The sequence below is a fragment of the Camelus ferus genome, chromosome 1 (assembly GCF_009834535.1).
Source record: "Camelus ferus isolate YT-003-E chromosome 1, BCGSAC_Cfer_1.0, whole genome shotgun sequence".
Lineage (NCBI taxonomy): Eukaryota > Metazoa > Chordata > Mammalia > Artiodactyla > Camelidae > Camelus > Camelus ferus.
This window is the reverse complement of record NC_045696.1, coordinates 57,040,450-57,061,743: the sequence shown is the minus strand read 5'-3', so window position 1 is coordinate 57,061,743 and position 21,294 is coordinate 57,040,450. Positions and strand designations below refer to the sequence as shown.

Below are 21,294 nucleotides of genomic sequence, written 5' to 3'. Positions count from 1 at the left end.
CTTTTTTTGTAGTGAAATGCTTTGATTTCTTTCTTACTTTCTTTTGTTCATATTCTATAGGTATTTTCTTTGTAGTTAAAATGTGTAATATATAAAACAGTTATACCAATCTACTTTAAAGTGATAACAACTTCAATTACATACAAAAATCCTACTCCTTTATCTCCCCCTTTATCTTATGTTGCTGCTGTTGTAAATTATATCTTTTAATATTTTATAACCATTAACACAGTTAAGTTATAGCCTTTATCTTTTCAATTCTACATCTGAATTTAAAGTATTTCATGCACCAGCACTATACTGTTACAGGATTCTGTTTTTGTCTATGTATTTACTTTTATCAGAGAGCTTTATATTTTCATATGCTTTCATTTTCTTGTCATTTGTTTCATTTGTTGTAATTTGTTGTCATTTGTTTCTAGTATTCATTTGTTTCAACTCAAAGGACTCCCTTTAGCAATTCTTGTGAGGCAGATGTAGTTGTAATAAATGGTCTCAGTTTTTGTTTATCTTGGAAGATCTTTATTTTTCCTTCATTTTTGAAGTATAGTTTTCCAGGTATAGTATTCATGGCTGGCTTTTTTTTTTCTTTATGTACTTTAAATATATTATCCTACTTCTCTTCTAGCCTGTAATGTTTCTGCTGAGAAATCCAATGATAATCTTATGTAACAAGTAGCTTTTCTGTTGCTGCTTTCAAGATTGTTTCCTTGTCTTTGACAATTTGATTATAATATGTCTCAGTGTGAGCCTCTTTGGGTTCATCCTCACTGAAGTATTCTGATACATATCCAATGGATATGAATGTCCATTTACTTCCTCAGATTTGAGAAGGTTTCAGCAAACATTTCTTCAAATAAGTTTTCTGCCCTACTCTCTCTCTTTTTTTGGCACTTCCATAATGCCTATGTTGGTATGCTTGATGGTATCCCATAAGTACTTTGGGCATTCTTCTCTCTTTTTCATCCTTTTTTATTTTATTCCTCTATCTTGGTAATTTCATATTACCTATCTTCAAGTTTGCTGGTTCTTGTCTACTGCTGATCCCTACTAGTAAAATCTTATTCTTCTGCTTAATAATTTATTTCTGATTCTTGTTAATAGTTTCTATGTCTTTGTAGATATTCTCATTTCATTCATGCATCATTTTCCAGATTTAGTATAACTGTCTGTGTCTCTTATACATTGAACAGTCTGTGTTCTCTTGTTATACATTAAGCTTTTTTAAGTTAACTATTTTGAATTGTTTGTCAGGTAATTCACAGATATCCAATTCTTTAGGGTCAGTTTCTAGAGGTTTATCTTATTCCTTTGATTGGGCCACACTTGCCTGTTTCTTTGTGTGCCTCATTATTTTTTGTTGTGAATTTAGCATTTGAAAATACAGCCACCTGCTATGAACTAGCTTTACACAGGGGAAGACCTTAAGCAGAAATCCTAGGGGCTTCTCAAACCTTCAATGGGGATGCACCTTCTCAGGGATTGTATGTGTAATTTCCCAATAAGAGAGATTTGCTGGTTCTCTTTTTCATGAGCTTACATTTTCTTGCTCATTCTATTGTATGTCTATAGTACTGCAAGTTTCTTGTCAGTTCAAAAAGCCATTGAGCTCTCTTGTTCTCTGCAGCCCCCAGGCATCTAGTTCCCACCAGTACTCTGACTCAGGTGAGATAAAAACTAGTTTCTCATGAGAGAAGATTCCCCCTGAATATGAGTTGTGCCAATTTGGGGGAGGAGCTGACAGAGTTGAAATGGCTGTTTTTACCCATTTCAGTATGGCTATTCTTGGCTTTCAGCTTCCCTGAGGTACTATGATTTCCTAACTGGTTTATGGAGTTTTCATAACGTTGTTTGGATCATATATTGTTGTTACATTAGTGTGTCTGTGGGAGAACAAGGTCTGGGGCTACTTATTCTGACGTCTTGCTGATGTCACTCTCCATTGATTCTATTACATTTTCCTGTCTTTTTTTTTCTTAACCTGACTATACTGTTATATTTGAAGTGAGTGTACTGTTGATGGCATACAGTTGGGTCATAATTTTAATCCACTCTGCCAATTGGTGCATTTAGACTATTTACATTTAAGCCTTAACATTTCAATGATTACATTAAGCCTGTCCTTTTTCCCTCTTTTTTGGACACTTTTTCCATTTTTTGTCACTTATTTTTTTTGCCAATTATGGGTTAATTAAATTATTTCAGTACATCCATGTTTATGTGTCAATAATGTTTTTGAGTGTATCTCTTGGCATCAGTTTTTTTTTTTAAATACAGGATTGCTTTAAGTATTGCACTGTATATTCAAAACTTGTCTCAGTCTACTGGTGTTATCATAGTATTATTTTGAGGGAAGTAAAAAAATCTTATCTTCCTTTATATCAGTTTACCCTCTCCCATTTATAATTGCCTTAAATATTTCCTTTATACATATGTAGAACCACATCAGATGATATAACTAAAATTTCCTTCAATCATCAAATCTAATTTTAAAAACTCAAGAGAAAGAAAGCCTACTGTATTTACCCATATTTTAGCTTACTGTGTTCTTCCTGATATTCCGAGGTTCTTTCTTTTATCATTTGCTTTCAGTTCAGAGAGCTTCCTTTACCCACTCTTTTAGGGTAGGTCTGATGTTGACAAATTCTTAGTTTCCTTCATCTGAGAATGTATTAATTTCTGCTTAATTTTTGATATTCTTGCTGGGTATAGGATTCTAGCTTGTCAGTTCTTTTCTTTCAGCACTTGAAAAAAATTCAGGTTTCCTTCTGGCCACCATGGTTCCCAATGAGATATCTGCCATCATTCCAGCTGGTTTTACCCCTTGGTAAGGTATCATTTCTCTTTTGCTATTTTCATAATTTTTTTCCTTAGTGTTTAATATTCAGAAGTTTGAGTATGATGTTTCTTGTTGTGAATGTGTTGTGGTTCACTTAGCTTCTGCAATATCTAGGTTCATGCCTTTTGCCAAATTTGGGAAGTTTTCAGTAATTATTCTCTTATGAATTTTTCAGCCCTGTTCTTTTTCCTCCTTCCTTCCTCACTGGACTTCCATTGACACAAAATAGGGAGGATGTGCGGTTCCTCATTAGTGCTGGGCAGTGGGGGAATTCTGGCTCCTCACATGATTTCTGTCACCATAGGTAATGAGTTTCATTACCACCCAGTAGGGTTAAAAGTCCTAGCTCCCTACTCAGCCTTTGCTTAGTGCCAGAGACCGACTCCCCTCGTGGGTGAGTTGAGGCACTTTGCTATGGCTTGATGAGGATAAAAGTCCAGGCTCCTCACTCAACCTTTGATGAAGTGGGTTGGGGTCGGGCCACAGTTCTTTTCTTTGGTGGTTAGCTAAAGTAGAAAGATTATTTTCTGTCTTGGAAAATAATCTTTCCTCATCTTTTTCCTAGAGAAAGCCAGCTTTTGTTGGGCTTTTTAGGCTTGTGCCTGTTGCCAGTTCCAGGTTGCTAGCTTCTTCAACTCCAATTCTGGTATATATGAAGCAAAAAGAAAACCCAGGAAACTCATCATCATTCCTTAGGTCTTTGGGGCCCTAGCCAGTCTGAATTCTCTCCATTTTTTCCAGTCATAATGTGTTTGTTTAGTATATGATATACAGGGTTTTCAGTTGTACTTAGTGGAAAGAATAGGGAAAAGTACATCTTTTCCATATCCGATAAGCAAAACCCCTTACTATCTTTTAAATCTCATTTTTAGCTGTTGCTATGTTTCTATTTTCATTCCTAACATTAGAGCATGAACTGGGTTGCTATTGGAAGTAACTTTTCTGGTGCTATAAGTTTTGAAGCACACTTCAAATAACCACCTGATGGGGATATAGAGCACTGATTCCTAGATTTGGACAGAATCAAGAGCCATTGGTAGGGCCTTTCTAAGGTTAACAATTTATTACTTCTATAGGAATTCTTCCTTGACTAATCTCTCTTGATTTTTCTTTCTTTGACTTTCTTCTGCTCTTATAATCTACACTTTTTAATTTCTGTTATATGTCTATGTTTTCAATAGTTTGATTGTATCTTCTATAAAGGTTATAACCTTTGGATAGAAGTTATGTCTTATATTTTTATTTAAACTGTCAGCATTCCTAGAGCACAATTATGGGAAAGTGTGAAAATTCAGTGAAATATTTTTGTTGATAAATTGATAAACTCACAAATCACATCCCACTTACCCAGTAATGATAATTTCTGGATATGTTTGTGTTCCAAGGTTCCAGGTTCCTCCACTGATTGGCCACTCCTAAACAGATCATCGAAGAACAATTTATAGGTTTAATTTTTTTAATTTAAATAACTTAGAAATTTAAAATAAAAAATTTTTGAGTAATGGTAAAAGTTTCACTTAAAAAGAAATAGCTGTTAAGTAATAAAGAAATAAGCATGTAGCTATCTTTTAATTCTTTTATCGAACAAGCAATTCCTAATACGCAATTCTATATCCTTTAAAATTATAGATTTTAACAAATATTATCATTCTTATAAAAATGCAAAGAAGTGTCTTTACTCATACAAATACAGTATTGCTACATCTTCCACATAGTCTATGTACTATCAAACTATTGTGGTGCCATTTAACACAAAACTATGTAAATTGTGCCCCTGGAATTGCCCATCCCAACAGTCCTGTGCAAATAATAGAAACTGTAATGGGGAGGGAGAGGTCTTTTACAATTGCAAATATTTGAATCCTGTAGTTAAAAATAACAAAATGGAATTCTAAAAGGTTATCAAATGACTTTTGATAATTATGTATTATTAACCACTGATTGATAAGAATTAACTAGAGAGTTGACTTTTGAATTTCCTAAAACACTCTTCTTCATCTAAAATAATTTAAAGTAACATCTTATGATTCAAACATATGTTAGCTTAAATATATACTTAGTATATAAATATACATGATAGGTAAGTATATCTTAGTCTATAATTATATACTTATTATATAAGAAACATATTCTTGTAGACTTAAAGCTATGTAGAATTTAGGAATTAGAACTTCAGAAATTGTGTGTTTTACAGATGTCAGCTTATGACTTCAAAAGAATTTAGCTCAAGTCTTCTATGGAAAGTCAGAAAATAAAATAGCAGAAAAACCATGATCATATGATATAAATATGAATACAAGGTAACATTTCTAATTGTTGCTCTTACCTTATTACTGTATCCTTGTTTTTTATGCTTGACTCCTATAGAGTAGAGCACTAGAATTAAATCTGGTGGGCAATCAGCAAAGTATGCTGTACATGTAACTGGTGATTCATGAATGTCCATGGGATATGGATTTTCAAAGATTGGAAAGCTATAGAAAGATAATACATTAGTGTCATTTTGTAATATATAAAAATGAAATAACTTTTATAAAACAAACCCTAAAATCTCCTAAATATTAATTATACATTTCACTGAATTATTTTTAAGCCTTATAAAACAATGATCACATGAACAAGAATTCTTTAAAAAAATTTGTCTACAAAATGTAATATGAATACTTGTAGAATTTTAGTTGAACAAATTCATTTTCTTTCCATAATTCCAAAATTCCACACTGATATCACTTTGTTACTACGGGTAGATTAAATTACATTAAACTGAAAACATGCAGCAAGTCAATTTATTAAAATGTATCATCTAGGTACTTTATTTATGTACAATTTTATCTAAATATTTATATAATATACTTCTAAGTATTAAAATGTCTTAGTAAATTTTACGTTTCCCAAGGAAGGTAATATGTAGGCAAACATTTTGGTTTTGTTCTTTTATAAGGAGTAATTGAAAGATGTGTGTGCTATGTAGGTATGTGATTATGGATGTTTAATATTATTTCCTATGTAAACTAGAGAACATAGAGAATGCAGACTTATGGGTGTAGTAAATTTCATATTCTTAAGCCTACTATCATTTCAAAAAGGGGTATCAGTATAGAACCAAATTAAGAATTCTTTGAACCACAATATATTCTGCATTTCTTATATATTAGAGGTACCAGGCACTCTAGCGGAGGGAACTGAGTATTAGTCTATGCTGCATCTATTCTAGATCTGTGTGATCATGTTACTTCTGATACAACATGCTTTCGGCAGGGGGGACATAGGGATATTCAAAATAATTTCCCCCATGTTATAGGAGCTAAATTAGAAACTTAATTCAAACTCCAGAGAGAGTATGAGGTGTCTGTTTTTGTGTGTGCATGTGTTGACAGGGGCTCTCTTCCCTCCAATCTGAAATGGTTTCCCAGATAAGAATAGTATTGAGAGCAAAATTATGTGGAAAGAAGAAAGTTATGTTTATTATACAGCAAGTAGGTTAAACTGGATGAATCACAGATTCCCTGTTTCAGATTAGAAAGTAACATTTCTGAGATTGAAGAATTAGAAGAAAAATAAATGCATCACCTTAAAGATCAAATCTATAACCTGGGATTTGATAATAGCAAGAGTTTACAATGATAGACTCCTGAGAAGGTGAACAATATTGTGAAAATGTTTGGGGAAAATTATTTTATTATATCGGCAAAGAGTACAAAAAAGGTATTTAAGAAAGAAATAATAACTAAAAATGTATTATGGGAATTTATATGTAGAAGTGTAAACTGATTTTTGTATAAATGTAAACAAAGATAAAAATCCAAGAAACCAAGAAGAGGAAAAGTCTGTAAGCCCTAATGCTTGCTTCCATGTAGAGGATTAAATAGAAAAGAAGTAAGGAAATACAAAGCTTCTATTTAATTGTTAACATGAAACATGGCTAAAAGGTAACTATTTGAAGGGAAAACATATTCAGTTTTTGACATTAAATTTGTAATAGGCAATGAAATGGGAATGTCACATAATTTTAAAAATGGTGCTGAAGAAGGCAAAAAGTTAGATAAAAACTGCAAACAAAATGTCAATTCACATACTTATATATAAAGTAATAAAAAGCATAAGAATTAATGTATCAAAATAGTAGCTTTTATGTTACATATATATTAACACAATAAAAAAGTTTAAAAAGAATAAATGTGTATACTGAAGAACTTGAGTATTAAAATATAGTAGGACTTGGAGGATGTTAGACAATTAGACAAGGTATGAGGAACCAAAAAATATGACACAGAAGGGAGAATGTAGTATCAATGAAATTAGAAGAGTTCATTTTAATAAAACCTATATTAGAAATTAGAGGAAGAGGCATAAATCCACATGTACATAAAATTTAATCAAGTTTGCTGGCGATAAATAGAGCAGTCAGGCAGAATTCAGTTATGGTGATATTATGGCCCCAACACTATTCCCTTTTCAAATATTGAAATATTACATGCTGTAAATTATCACAAAGACCAACTTTGGCTCTTACATTCACAAACTACATGGAAAGTAAAGTTCAGACTGTACTTCACCCAACAAAACTTTATTGAGAACCTACTTTTTGTGGTGACAAAGCTCCTCTTTCATGAGGCCTACAGTCAAGTAGGGAGATAATCTTTAAAACAATAACAAATGGAAAATTTCATGTGTCAATGAAGGAGAGGAACATGGAGTTAAGGTAGCACTTAATAGGATATTTGACCAAATTATATAGATAATAAAAGTTTTTTTTTAAATGAGGAAATAAGTGAGTTGTGATTCTTACAGATGTTAATAAGGAGAAAAAGGGAGGGAAGATTATTCCATGCAGAAAACAGCAAATGTACAAAAGCTCTAAAAATATACAGGGCTAAAAAAAGATTACTGGGTGTAGAGCATAGGATAAGGGAAAAAGAGTTTCATGCCTATCACCATTGATAATGAAAATGTGTAGCAGGAAGACAATGTTCATCAATTTAAAGTCTACCTTTATAGTCCATGTAAACTAGTAGAGAGCACTACTCTAACAACAATATTTTCTATTTGTTTCCACTGCCAACAACATAATAAAAAAGGAAAGAAAGTAAAAGACGTCCTCCATCTTTTCTGCCCTCAAGATCCTGCTCTTCTATATTGTCTGCTGCGGTAGTCCAATAATACTTTTATTATGTGCCATTTTCCTTTAGTCAATAGTTAGGAGATGGCCAGATAGTACATTCTACAAGTTTTCATAACAATTATTTTTGCTTACGGAAATAGTAGAAAGGTGATCCATTTTATGTGTTCTGGATTTCCAAATGAATCTTTTTAAACTTTAGATGTTGCCTTTAAAATATCTTACAATTCTCTCAGTGTCCCCTAACCTCTCTTAGTTTAGTTTTCATTATTGAGCCAAATTACACTTCTGTAATTCTACCAAAACAATATTCCACATAAAGAATATTTCCCAACTAAAGAATTCTAATGCTAGTGGGGAGGGATAAATTAGGAGTTTGGGATTAACAGACACACACTACTATATATAAAATAGGTAAACAACAAGGACCTACTGTATAGCACAGGGAACTATATTTGATGTCTTGTAATAAGCTATAATGGAAATTAATCTGACAATATATGTGTATATGTATAACTGAATTGCCTTTGCTATATACCTGAAACTAACATTGTAAATCAACTACACTTCAATAAAAAATAAAATTTTTTAAAAATCTCAAAAAAAAGAATTATAATGCCAATTATCTATGATGTCCTACTATGTTTTAACTGCAATAAATAGAGTTTAAACATAGTGTTACTCTGAACATGGATAACTTACTTGCTTTGTGTCAGATCAACTACAATGAGATCTTTCTCCAGAAGTACTGCAACGGCATAGGGTTCTTGAAATTCTATAAGTAGGAAGGAAAAAGGGAAACATTTTCAGATTTCATATTTTATAAAATCACCAAACTGGCATTTCCTTTATCTCCTGTACAAATGTTATTTAAATGACTTGAGAAGATCAAAATATGAGCCAAAGTAAGGAGTAACAAAGACCACTTTTAAAAAATATATGTTGTGTTTCTCAAACTCACTGTTTAAGACCATTATAGAGAACAAGGACAAAATGAGAAGTTGCATAGCACAGAGTTAAATATATCTCAATAATCGTGAGGTAGTGATAATAGTAGATTATTTGAAAAGAGAGGGTCTGTCACCTCCATCTCACATTTATCTTAGTCTTCCATAACTTCCATTTCAGATTTGATTTCATGACTACAAGGAGATATACTAAGGAAATAGTTCTGCTTCTCTCAGCTATGACACATAGTCACCTCCCTATGAGTGCAACACTTATACTAAAAAATTTACTTTCAATTCAATGTGATTTAACCGGTACTCAGACTGCCTACTATGTGCCCAAGAGTATATATCTCAAAAAAGCAGAGTCAGGATAGCCTAACATTTTCAAGTTCTTAAAATTCAACTCTCCCTTTCTCCCTTTCTCCAGCCCTACTTTCTTCCTTCAATATGGTGCAGAAACTAAGAACAAAGGCTAAACAGGGAATAAGATAGACAAGATCTTTATTCTCGGTCTATATTCTAGGGATATAAAAACAAGGAACAAGTAAATAAGTAAGATTAACTCAGAAACTAATGTAAACTGTAAAAAAAATTAACAAAGGTAATAGTATAAGAAATGTACTTGTGGTTGGTGGGGAAGTGCTAATTTAGTTATAGTGCTCAGGGAAGACATTGTTTCTATCTATAATAAAAGACTAACAAAGGAAAGCCACAGTTACAGTGTTTGCTCAATTTAAGGAAAAAGTATTTACAAAAGCATTTTACATACATGGTATTTGATTCTCAGTAGCTAGAGCAGGTACTATCATTTTTCCATTTCATAGAGAAAACTGAGGTCCAAAGAGGTTATGAGATCGGCACAAGTTTACAAAGCTAGTAAGTTATAGAGCTGAAAATTTAACCCATGCTATTTTCATTATAGCAGCAGTTTCTACTGGCTAGTTTAAGAGGTATCCAATCCTAAACTCAATAATCACTTGGCAGGAATTTTGTATTCAAGAGTATTCAAGTCTTGGATAGGAAACTGAAATAGATTGCCTTCACAGCACTCCCAGTCATGAGAAGCTGTAGAACCTATTCATATTTATTTTTATGTAAGTCACAGGCTATGATAAAAAAATTAAAAACAAAAAACAAACACAAACACAAACCCCCCAAACTGAGGAGGCTGCCCTTGTTTGGGTGCATATCTACACGTTAGTATACAATCCTTACACTATTTGTTACTTGAACTTTACTCAAACTGAGGCCTTTCTCCCCTTTCCCCTTATCTCTTAGAGCTGTTTTAAGGTTTTTCAAGGTTATTTCAATACTCCCAGGGTTTTTTTTTTGTTTATTCTGTTTCTCAGTTTGAAGAACACTGGGGTTCCGTATAATACTAGTTTCCTCTTTGTTTTCTCACCGCTCTTTAGGAAACTCATTGGCTGGGAGGCAGTTGCTACAAACATAAAAAAGCTGAGACATTGGCATGAATAAGTAAAAATCATAAAAATTATTATTTTAGGTAGTTATACCTGTTTTAGATTATTGTTTCTTTTCAAATAATAAAAACTGGTAGCAAAAGTTTCACCTTTGTAGAAGCACTTGTGAACTGTGATAACCACTAAGTAATAAGATTTCCTTTGGAGTCAGCATTAGGTTCAATTTGTGTCTATTATTTATTAATAATTTGGTCTTAATTAGCTAAATTCTTTGATTTTCATTTTCTTTACCCATTGAAATGGCAAAATAACTACCTTATTAGACTGTTATGAAGATTAGATGTATATAAAGATGTTTAATGCAGAACCTGGCTTATAGTTGGTACTCAATAGATGTCAATAGTATTACTTTCTTTATTAGATTGGTTATTTTTGAGCAGGCTCAGCCTTTCAACCCTAGTCTCCAACAAGGTGAAAAGCTCTATCATAACGACTACTTCTTTGAAGAGAAATGCATTATTTATGACACTTGTAGAAGACCAGATTCAATTAAATCTAGATGTGAAACTAACAAATTCTGAGTATAGTTGATTAGTTACTCAGGGAATGCCCCCTGAGATAAGAGGATTAGGCATTTGTGTTCTTTGAGAAACAGGCTTAATTGTCAGGTGTCATAAATAATTCAGGAATATAAAAATATTAATAAATTTAGTTTGTTTAACATATACATAACATTTATCACTATCTGGCTATATAGGAGATTAAAGTTCTGCATTTGCTAATATGGAATCAATCAAAATACTGTACACTGTAAAGTGAAAAAAGTATGATACAGAACAGCACAGAGAGTATGCTGTCATTTGTACAAAAAGGATGATGAATATATACATAAATAAGTACACATATGCATATGCATGGCTTACTTGGGGAGCACATAAGAAACTTAGTTATAGTTAGTAAGGAAGGGCAGTGAGAAAGTTTCCATTATATACTGTTGTGTATTGTGGGATTTTTTTCTGGTACTTTCACGTATTATTGTCTTAATTAGAGAGTTTATAAAATACATTCATATTTTACCGAGTAAAGTTAAACTATTTCTCCTAGCTCTTGGCAAATAAAAAGTCCCAGCCTCATTACCACTTCTCTGGAAAGCAAAGACATACATGTGGCTTGGAAGTGATTAGACTTGGTTATAGTACACTTATAACTTGTTTAACACTATACGAATTATCCTAACATCTCTACTGATATGCAGAAATTTATAAGCACACATACATATAGTGTTTGATCTTTGCAACCACAAATTTTCAGTTTCTATTACTGGCATGCACACCTTCTTTTTTGAGGGTCTTTAATAGAATGCATTTTCCTAAGTTCAGCTTTAGGTTCTCTGTTTTTTCTTCTATTGTTCCTTTATCATTCATTTTCATAACTCCAAAGAGCATCTATATTCTGATGATTCATAAATAAATATTAAAGACCTCTTCCCGGTCTTTTTCTGCTGTCTAAACAACTCCACTGACTCATAATCAGATTTATTTTTCTCTTTCTAAAAACTGTTTACTGCATATGAAATCACTATTCTTAAATTATTTCTCATCTATCATGTCACTCCCTAATCTAATTGTTGACCAAATTCAGTGAGTTTTCCTCTTTCCAGCCCTACAAGCAGCACTCTGTTTCAGATCTTGACTATTTTAATGTACATTATCACAAAAGCTTCCCAGTTGGAATCTGAAGTTTAAATTTCAGCATCTCTCTCTTCAAACCCATACACTACTTTTGGGCAAATTTTACCAAAAAAAATGCTTTCTTTCAGTTAATATTCCTTCAAAATTCCCCCGTAGTTCCCTATTTCCAAATACCTCCAAAAGGCTTTCAGTTTTTCTCTGAATTGATCTTACTCTAGCAAAATCTCACAATTTCTAAAACCTTTATTCAATATTCTTTTCAAGACCCAAGTCATTCTTCAGGGCCTATCTAAATCCTACTTTTTCCATGAAGCTTTGCATGAATATTTCAGTGACTATGTAACTAGCCTATAAATTAGTACATTATTTAAACTCTGACCCGTATAACTCAGCACTTAATTAAGTGCTATATTTTTTAATTTAAGTCCTAATTATCTTCCTCATGTGGCCAGATTTTATGTGATTTGACATCAGAGATCAGTTTCATACTTCATCCGTATTTTCAACAAGTTCTTGTCATACTGAGGCCATAGAAGCATTCAATAAATATTTGTTGATTAATTTATAACACAGTTGTCTGTCCCTGACAACTCTGGGAATAAAATGTCACATTGATTATTTCATATCCCTTTATTCCATCTTTTAAATATGAAACTCAAGAATTTAAAACAAATTAATACATTTATAATAAAACTCATAATTTATATATCTTCATAGTTTACAAAATATATTCCCTTTGATCTTCCAATAATCATAGTGGGGTTAATATTATAATATTCTTTCTACAAATGATAAATCAAACCCATAAATATAAAGTGACTTGTCCAAAGTCACATAGCTAGTAAATGGCTGAGCTAAATCATAAACCCAAATACTTTCTCTCCAAGTCCATTGACCTTTTCCCTACATCTATACATTCCCTCTTGAAAATGTAGTAATACATATACAAACTATGTTTTTAATCACAAACTCATATGTCCCTTTTTATATTTCACCCCTCTCCATTTTTAGATCTCAAAATATTTTATCATTAGATTCCATTATACAGTTTGCACATAAGTAGACTGGTTTTTATGTTTATAAAAAGTCTTTATATTACAGATTATAAAAATATAAAAGCACCTCTCCTCCCAAAAGCCCTCCTGACTAATTATTCTCAAAATTGAAATAAGTCACTAACCACACATCAGCAATCCTAGAGTAATCAGAGGTGCTACAGTTGTATCTGAAGCAAAGCCAGATGTGAACCAGATACAGCACCACCAGAGTTACAGATCACTGATATCAGGTAAGTGCTTTAACTTTGATTGGCATAGGAGTGGGATGGGTGAAGCTGGTCTAGGAGAGGCTATTAGGAGACCTCAGTTTCCCCAAGTAATTTCACCCTGGACCCCTATCGGACCCTCCCAGCTCAGCTTCCACCATCCTTATCAAAGTTTAAAGCACTTACCTGCTATTAGAACCTGAAACTCCAGCACTGCTGCACTACATCTGTCTTACTTCCAGTTTGTCAAGTAGGTACAGTTGCACAACCTGCTCCAGCACCTGTAGCTCAGTATTGTAGCACAGTAGATGTCAGCTGCCAAAACTAAAAATATTTAAGCTTAATTTTGATAGTAACTTATCATTTCTAAAATGATTTTTCAACTTTACTAGTTTCATTTCAGTTACTTACCATTTGGATAGGGTGTTTCACATAAAGTTAGAAATTCAACAATAGGATGATCCATTTCAAGCACTGTAATTGCCTTCCCATGCATGATGGTTAAACTTGGTCTTCTGCAAGCTTTGTCATAGGACAAGCCACCAGAAAATATTATAAATGGTTCACTGCAAATGAAAAAAAGTAAATGACTGAGTTCTTTAAGATGACACAATGTCACAGGAATGAGGCAATAAAGAACAGGGCTTCATGGGGATTATATACAGTGTAATTTGACAGAGAGAAAAAGCCTTCCCTGGCCCAAAATATCTCATCCAACAATTACTATTCTATCATTTCCCTTTTTCTGGATGTACATTCTTACCATTAAAACTACTAATGAATCAGTTTAAAGATGCTGAGGTCAGGTGAGGGAAAGGCAGTGAGTTTGGAGAGAGGTGAAGATGCTCACTGACTCAAAAGAACATCTTCACATTTATTAGTTGGTTCCCAAACTTTAAATTACCACAACTAGAATATTAGATTATATTAGTTTATCATATTAACCAATAGGCATGTGGGACCGCAAATCACTAAGAAATTAAAGAGGAACTTTCAACATGAAATGAAATGTGACAGTGGCAAGCCCAGAATCGCAGAAGGTAACATGAAAATTCTACATGAGTTTCTGTGGGAAAGGATTATGATAAAAAGATGGAGAAAACTAGTAGGTAAGGAAAAAAATAGTTCACCAAAAATAAATGTGATCTTCTTTTCAGCTTTACCTATGGTCAGCCAGTTCTATTTAGCTTGTAAAACTAACTTCAAACAAATTTTTTCATCTCTGTTAATTGCAAAATACAATTAGATAACAGAGTGGGGCTGGGATAACCATACAATATTATAGCTATCAGAAAGTTATAAAATATCTTTATAATTTTTATTTTTCTTTTCTCTAATACTTTTATCTCTAGCATATGTATATAAAAGAAAATGTGCGTTGATATGAAATATTTTCAATAAGTAAAAACCAAACTGAAAATATTTTCCAAAATTTTTAAGAGGAACTTTTAAATAAAACAATAAAAGACACTTTTACTGCACCACATTCTTTGAGAACATATGCTTCTGTAAATAATTTACTTCTATTCACATGCTAAGCTGAAGCATATACTTGTTTCCAGAACTCACTCTGTAAGATTTCCCTTTCTTTTCCATTTTGTGCTGTATATAGTACCAAACATTATCAAAGGACATTTGCTAATCTTATTTTGGCTGTATAATAACAACAAAAAAAAAACTTTTTAAAAAGTTTCCATCAAAATTTACATATAAATGCCTTTACTACTTTTTATTTAAAATTCTATATGAATATTTTCACGTAAATATTTAAGTTGTAAGCTAAAGAAGGAAAAATGCTCTCATTTATTTTCTCTGAGTCCTGCAGCAGTTGATTTGAATTAGTTTTGCTCCAGTGATTTGACATAGTGAACAACCATCCTACTAATTGTGGTATTAAGAAGCAAGTTTGTTTTTTCCATAAAATAGGTATTACTTAGATTATTTAGAATATTTCTCCAGATTTAAAAATAATTTCTAATGAAATGTGTATGGGCTTTTGCAATAAAGTTCATGACCCAGAGAACATATGATCTTTTCATACATACTAAGCTTAGCTTTCAGTTCCAAATATTAATAAATAGCATAAATATATACTTTTTCCCATGTAAAAGTAAGTGAATTTACTCTAATCTCTTAATACTAACCCAAACATAGGAAAAGAAGCAATTTACTCTTCCTTATTCATAAGCACATTGGAAAATACGTCCTTTCTAGTATTTTGAAAGGGGGGAAAATCTTTTCTGTGCTTATTATGACTTCACATCAGAAAACCTTAGGTCTGAAGTTTACTGTTGACATATATGCACTTTTCTGTAAACTACTGAATGACTGAATAAAAAGCTATTTCCTCAGGAAAATGCTCAGGCAACCACTCTTAGATAATTATATTAAATCCTCATAAGCATTGTTCTTATTTTGTTAATGAGATTAAATAACAACTAAGCAGAAAACCCCAAAAGAAAACAGATTTATCAGACTTGAAAGCCTCATGTTCTAAATTGTGGTATGTACTGCCTTAAGTAATAAACAGCTACAATTTACTCAGTGTTTACCATGTGTCCTGTATTGTGCTCTGTGTATATATGTAAAGTAAGTTTTATGTAGTCCTCACAATCTTGTAATCCCTAACCCTGATGAGAAAAGTACTAATAGCTCAGTTTCACAGATGAGAAGTCTGGGATTAATGCAGGTTAAATAACTTGTTCAGTGTCAAGCAGCTAGTGAGTGGCAGGACAAAGATTCAAATCCAGACTTCAAAGTCTATATTTTTCATTTCTGTTCTAATAGATCTCAAACTGTGGAATACAGTTTAATAGGTGTTATGCAAAAACAAACAAACAAACACAAACTATATCTCCCTTTTGAGATTTTATCATTCATACCATATATTAAATGTTCTGAGAAATTGTAAAGAATCCAATTTACTTTAAATAACCCACAATTTCTCAGATTTCCCAAATTTTTTTGATTACAGATTTTTTTTTCTCATGAATACAGTAAATGATTAATGGGACACAATTTGGCAAATGCTATACCACACAAAACTGCCTTCTTTACTAATTAATACAAGTGTATCTTGAGAGACTTACCAGATGGATTATTATTAAGGAAATAACCATATAATTGACAGTGTCTCCATACATACATAAAACATTAATAAAAATTAAATGTTATTGACAACAGCTTAAATAAATCTCAGAGGCATTATGTTGAGTGAAAGAAGCTAGGCTCACAGGTTACATGATAAGTAATTGCACTTATATGACATCTCAAATGAGCAAAACTATAGTGGCAGAGTTACAGATCAGTGGTTTCCAGGGGTTCTATGCAGGGAAAGGTATGACTATAAGGGGATAGCATGTGAGAATTTGGCAGGAGTATGGAAATGTGGTGATTTCAGGAATCTATACATGTGTTAAAAAGCCATAGAACTGTACACCAAAAGGAAAAAGTCTACTGTATAAATCTTAAAATAGATAAAATATAATAATAGATAAAATATAATACAGAAAAAAGGGTTAAAATTTTGTCTCAATGAAGGCAACATGATTGAACATTAAATTGTGTAACATAATATAATATATATTAAAAATAACGTTTGTTGAGTATTTATGATGTTCCAAGTTATTGTGTGAAGAACTTTACATGCATTATTTAATCCTTACGATATCCCAAAGAGAGAACTACTTAATAGATAGGTATACTATTTAATATTATTTCTCACTTAATAGATGGGTATACTAAATCTTGGCAAACTTAACTACACAGGAAGTCTATCAGTAGGTGATCATAATAGGAAGGGGTTAAAAAACTAGCAGAAAGTAATTTTTATTAACTACAGAGAATCTGATAAAGCTAGCGATAGCAGGAAGAGAGATTATTATCCCTTTTTTTTTTTTTAAAGGATAAAATTAAGCCCACAGCCATTGTGACTGGAGTCACAATAAGCAAATTGGTGATTGGGAACCAATGGTTTCTGAGCAGAATGGTGGTTCATCCCTAGAAATGTAAAGCAGGCTTGTGAACGGCTAGTCTAAGATAAAATTAGACAGAAAACATAGCGCTTACATTTGTTACCTGTGCAGACCTTTAAGAGGCTCTGTTGCTGCAGCATATATGGTAGAGCTCTTCTTAAAGTTCCTGCTACAACCATCCCAATTTTTTACTTCACAAAGTATCTGCTGTGTACTAGATGGAGTGGAAATACAGCTATTTATTTCCACTTTCAGACTATGGCCCATTTTGCTGTGGCAAGACCTTTCAGGACTCTTAATTTCAGTGCTCCTCTGTTTTTTAGTCTCCTTGTATTTAGAGCTGTGGAACCACTGCTGCTAGAGGAGTCTTTTCTAATAGTAGTAGTAATCACAACAAATTGACACTATGTACTATAGTGCACAGTAAGTGGGATGATAGTAATTATGATTAATAATATATTTATTTCACATTAGAAAACTGAAGAATTACTTCTACATAAAGTTGAATTACCAATTACTAGAACAAATCAATTTAAGATCAGTTAATAATTTTTAATGATGTGAAATATCATGGCTTTGACGATGACAATAACAATAACTTCTTTTTATTAAGAAATCCACTATGTGCCACTCATCAAATTTATGATGTTATAAACTTTATGCATAATTTAATTTAATCCCCACAAACATTACAATGAAACAGATATTGTTGATGATAAAAGTAAATTTTAAAAGAGTTAGTAAAAATTTTCGAGGTCACACAGCTGTCTTACTCTAATAACCAGTGATTTTACTCGTTACTTTACACTGCCTTGTCTTGAATTCCTGATTTCAGAAGTACCTTCTCTTCATGTTCACCCTTTCCTCCCTCCACCTGGCACCATTCTATCATCCATTCCTTAAGTCCCATCTCAGGCATCTCCTTCCCCAAGAAGAATTTCAATGATTTCTCTCTTCACTATTCTCCTCCCTGCTCCCTTTAGGCAGAGTAAGGTGCCCTTTTGCTGTGCTCTCCTAGCATGTCTCTGTAAAAGCACCTCACATGTTGTATAGAAACCACTAGTTTATGGGCTTACTTCTGCTACTAGACCATAACAGACAGTATTTTCTATTTTAGTATGTCAAACAAAATGTACAATGCATGTTACATAGTAATAACATAATACATATTATTTTAATTGAATTAAGCTGGATATTGTTGGGCACCTCATAGAAATACATTTATATATAACAAAGTAGATGCCATAAAGTCCATGGATCATGTATTTTATGGAGAAACCTCTCACGCCTTCACATGAACCTATTTATTTCCATTTTACAAAGTTGGGTTTCAAATTTCTTAGTTAGCAGAAAACAAAAGACTAGATACTAGGGGATAATACAATGGAAATTAGAAGTCCTGACAGCCCAAAACTGAAGGACAGAGAAAAACTTTCAAAAATAAATACATAAGTGAAAAAGAAAAAAAAAAGCCACAAGCAACTAGGCAGGGTTTATATAAAGCTCAATGCTTCAATAGTCCTTGAAGTACAATGTTATATAACAACTGATGTAAGTAATATTGAACCTGAAGACTCAAGCAAAGTTCAAGTTATAAAACACCTTTTTAAGAAGGAAATGAATGTATTTGTGAAATATTTTCGTCCATAATGATTACATTTTAAATGTTTTAATAGTTTACTGACAATAGTAATAAAACCATAGTCATTTTCACTAATTATGCATTAGGCTAGGCTAAAGAGGTATTGATCTGTCTATCTATCATACCTTTAGAAGAGCAGCTATAAACAAACATTAAATGTACCTATGTAGAGAAGAAAACATTCTAGTGTGAGGATATAAGTAACAGAATTATACAGTTTAGAGTTAAAATAAAACTCAGGTTTAGGCAAGATTTGTAATTACGGTAATTCTGGACGAGAATATGCCACTAATAATTATTGCAAGTATAAAGAATATTGTTGATGTATAGGATGTGGCTGCTATATAGACAAGATAAATTTTATTAAATATCATTTTATTTAATTTTCTATTTCTTAAAATTTTTCATGATTTTACTATGCCAGTACATATAAATGTTTATCCTTCCAACTAACTATAATCTTCCTAGATTCAGAATGTAAGATCCTCAAGTATAGAGACTTGGTTATATATTTAATTCATGTGTAATACCAGTACATACATAGCTTTTACTACTTAATAATGTTGAATGATTGCTACTTGTAATTGTATGGCCAAAAAAGTCCTACATTGTTAAAATTAATGTATATAATACTCATTTGAATATTCATAGGAATTTGAACATATTTAAGAGTTACCATTTACAATATTAATAATATTGACATCATAGACACACCTATTGAACAATAAGAACTCTATTATCAATGAAGAAGATTCAGCCCGTTAATATACTTGCAATTACATAAAATTTTAAACAATACATAAACATTAAAAGTTATCTGCCTTTCTTATCTCTATTTCTTACCTATTTTCCCATATCCCTCAAAATAAAAATGCATACCTGTTTCTACAGGTCTTGTATTCTACTTTAAGAATTGGTTTGCAAGATTCAGATTTTCTTCCTTCTCTTTGACTTTTTCCTAAAGAAAGAACAAGGATTTTATTAAATCTGTTTTAAATTCACTTACCCATGAGAATTTTAAAAGCTTGACTAAAGGAATTTTTTAATGTAATTTTAAAAATGTGAACTGGATAAACATGTCTATGCATCCTAACATTTTTGTTAACATTTTGTTAAATTTAGGAATAACTTGTTGAGTTCTAACAATTGACTATCAATAAAGTTATTTTAAAACTTTTCCAATTTGTATTGCTTCACATTCTTATGTATAAAGCTAGTATCATATAAAGTTATTTTAATTATTTAAGTTTCAAGATAAACAACTTCAGAGTTGAAGATACATATATACATACTTATCTGCATAATAAGTTACATTATGAAAATCCATACTAGGCTTAAAATTTTATTCATAAAACAAGCAAGTCTCTTTCATATGCAGAAAGACTTGCCATTTAAAGCTTATGATAGACTATCAAAATCATTGCACTTTCATCGAATTCATTTAAAGGAAAGTCTATTAGACAATGAACACAGATGGTACATTCCAAGATTTTAAAAAAGTTTAATGATCTACCCTACTTGCATTAAACAAATATAATAACTTCTTATAGGGGAAGGAGTACATTGTTTAGACTCCATTAAGGTTTTGAATAAAAGGTCAAAAAGAGTAGAAAAGGTAAATAAAGTCACTTCTGCCTATGACAATTGTCTTTTATTTATGTTTTTGCTTATAATTCTGTCTCATCTTGATAAAATTCACCTGTTTTTTGAGATATATTTGTTCTTAAATTTAAGAAATATCATATTTATTCTTGTATTGCCACAGTTATTAATAGTAGAAACCTATTGTGTAGAGCGATGTTTACATGCATATAAATTTAAAATTTCAGAATAGCTTCAGAACGGCAAAGCCAAATCCAACTAGGATGTCAGGATAGTTTTATCCAATTTGTTTAAACAACTGTCAGCATACAGTATACCTTATTTGTTCCATGGCATACTTTCTGACATTGCCTTCTCTTTCTTTTACCCTATGTCAACTAAAAAGCAACCAATAATAAAATATTGGTCATTATCATTCACGTTGTAAAAAAAGATTAAAAAGTATCTGTATTATATATGAAAAAGAATTGCTGACATTAAATATAGATCAGTGATCATTACAAAGAGACAACTTCAGCTCAAGGACTCTGAGCAGTATTCTAAGAGGTCGAGAACAGCTGGTTGGTGATTACTAATTTTGGTAATGAGTGGAAAAGAGAGAACTGAAAAAAGTAACAGAGCCAGCAAAGAGACTCATTCTTCTCAGTTGATGTTTTTTTCCATCCAATGGTCCTCTAATAATTGTTAAACCATTAGCCGACCAAAACAGTAAATCTGCAGTTGTTTATATACATGGAACCAACTATATTTTTCTATCAATACACATCAATATCAAGCACTGATTTCAGCAGA

General features: G+C 31.9%; 1 protein-coding gene across 1 annotated transcript in view; it reads right to left on the bottom strand.

Moving 5' to 3' along the window:
- The window catches only part of STXBP5L (syntaxin binding protein 5 like), a 285,098-nt gene that overhangs the window by 116,891 nt on the left and 146,913 nt on the right, over nucleotides 1-21,294 (bottom strand). Inside the window, 5 exon segments of the mRNA XM_032480092.1 lie at nucleotides 4,187-4,254; nucleotides 5,166-5,313; nucleotides 8,661-8,733; nucleotides 13,696-13,850; nucleotides 19,780-19,858. Coding sequence (XP_032335983.1) covers nucleotides 4,187-4,254; nucleotides 5,166-5,313; nucleotides 8,661-8,733; nucleotides 13,696-13,850; nucleotides 19,780-19,858 — 523 coding nt within the window.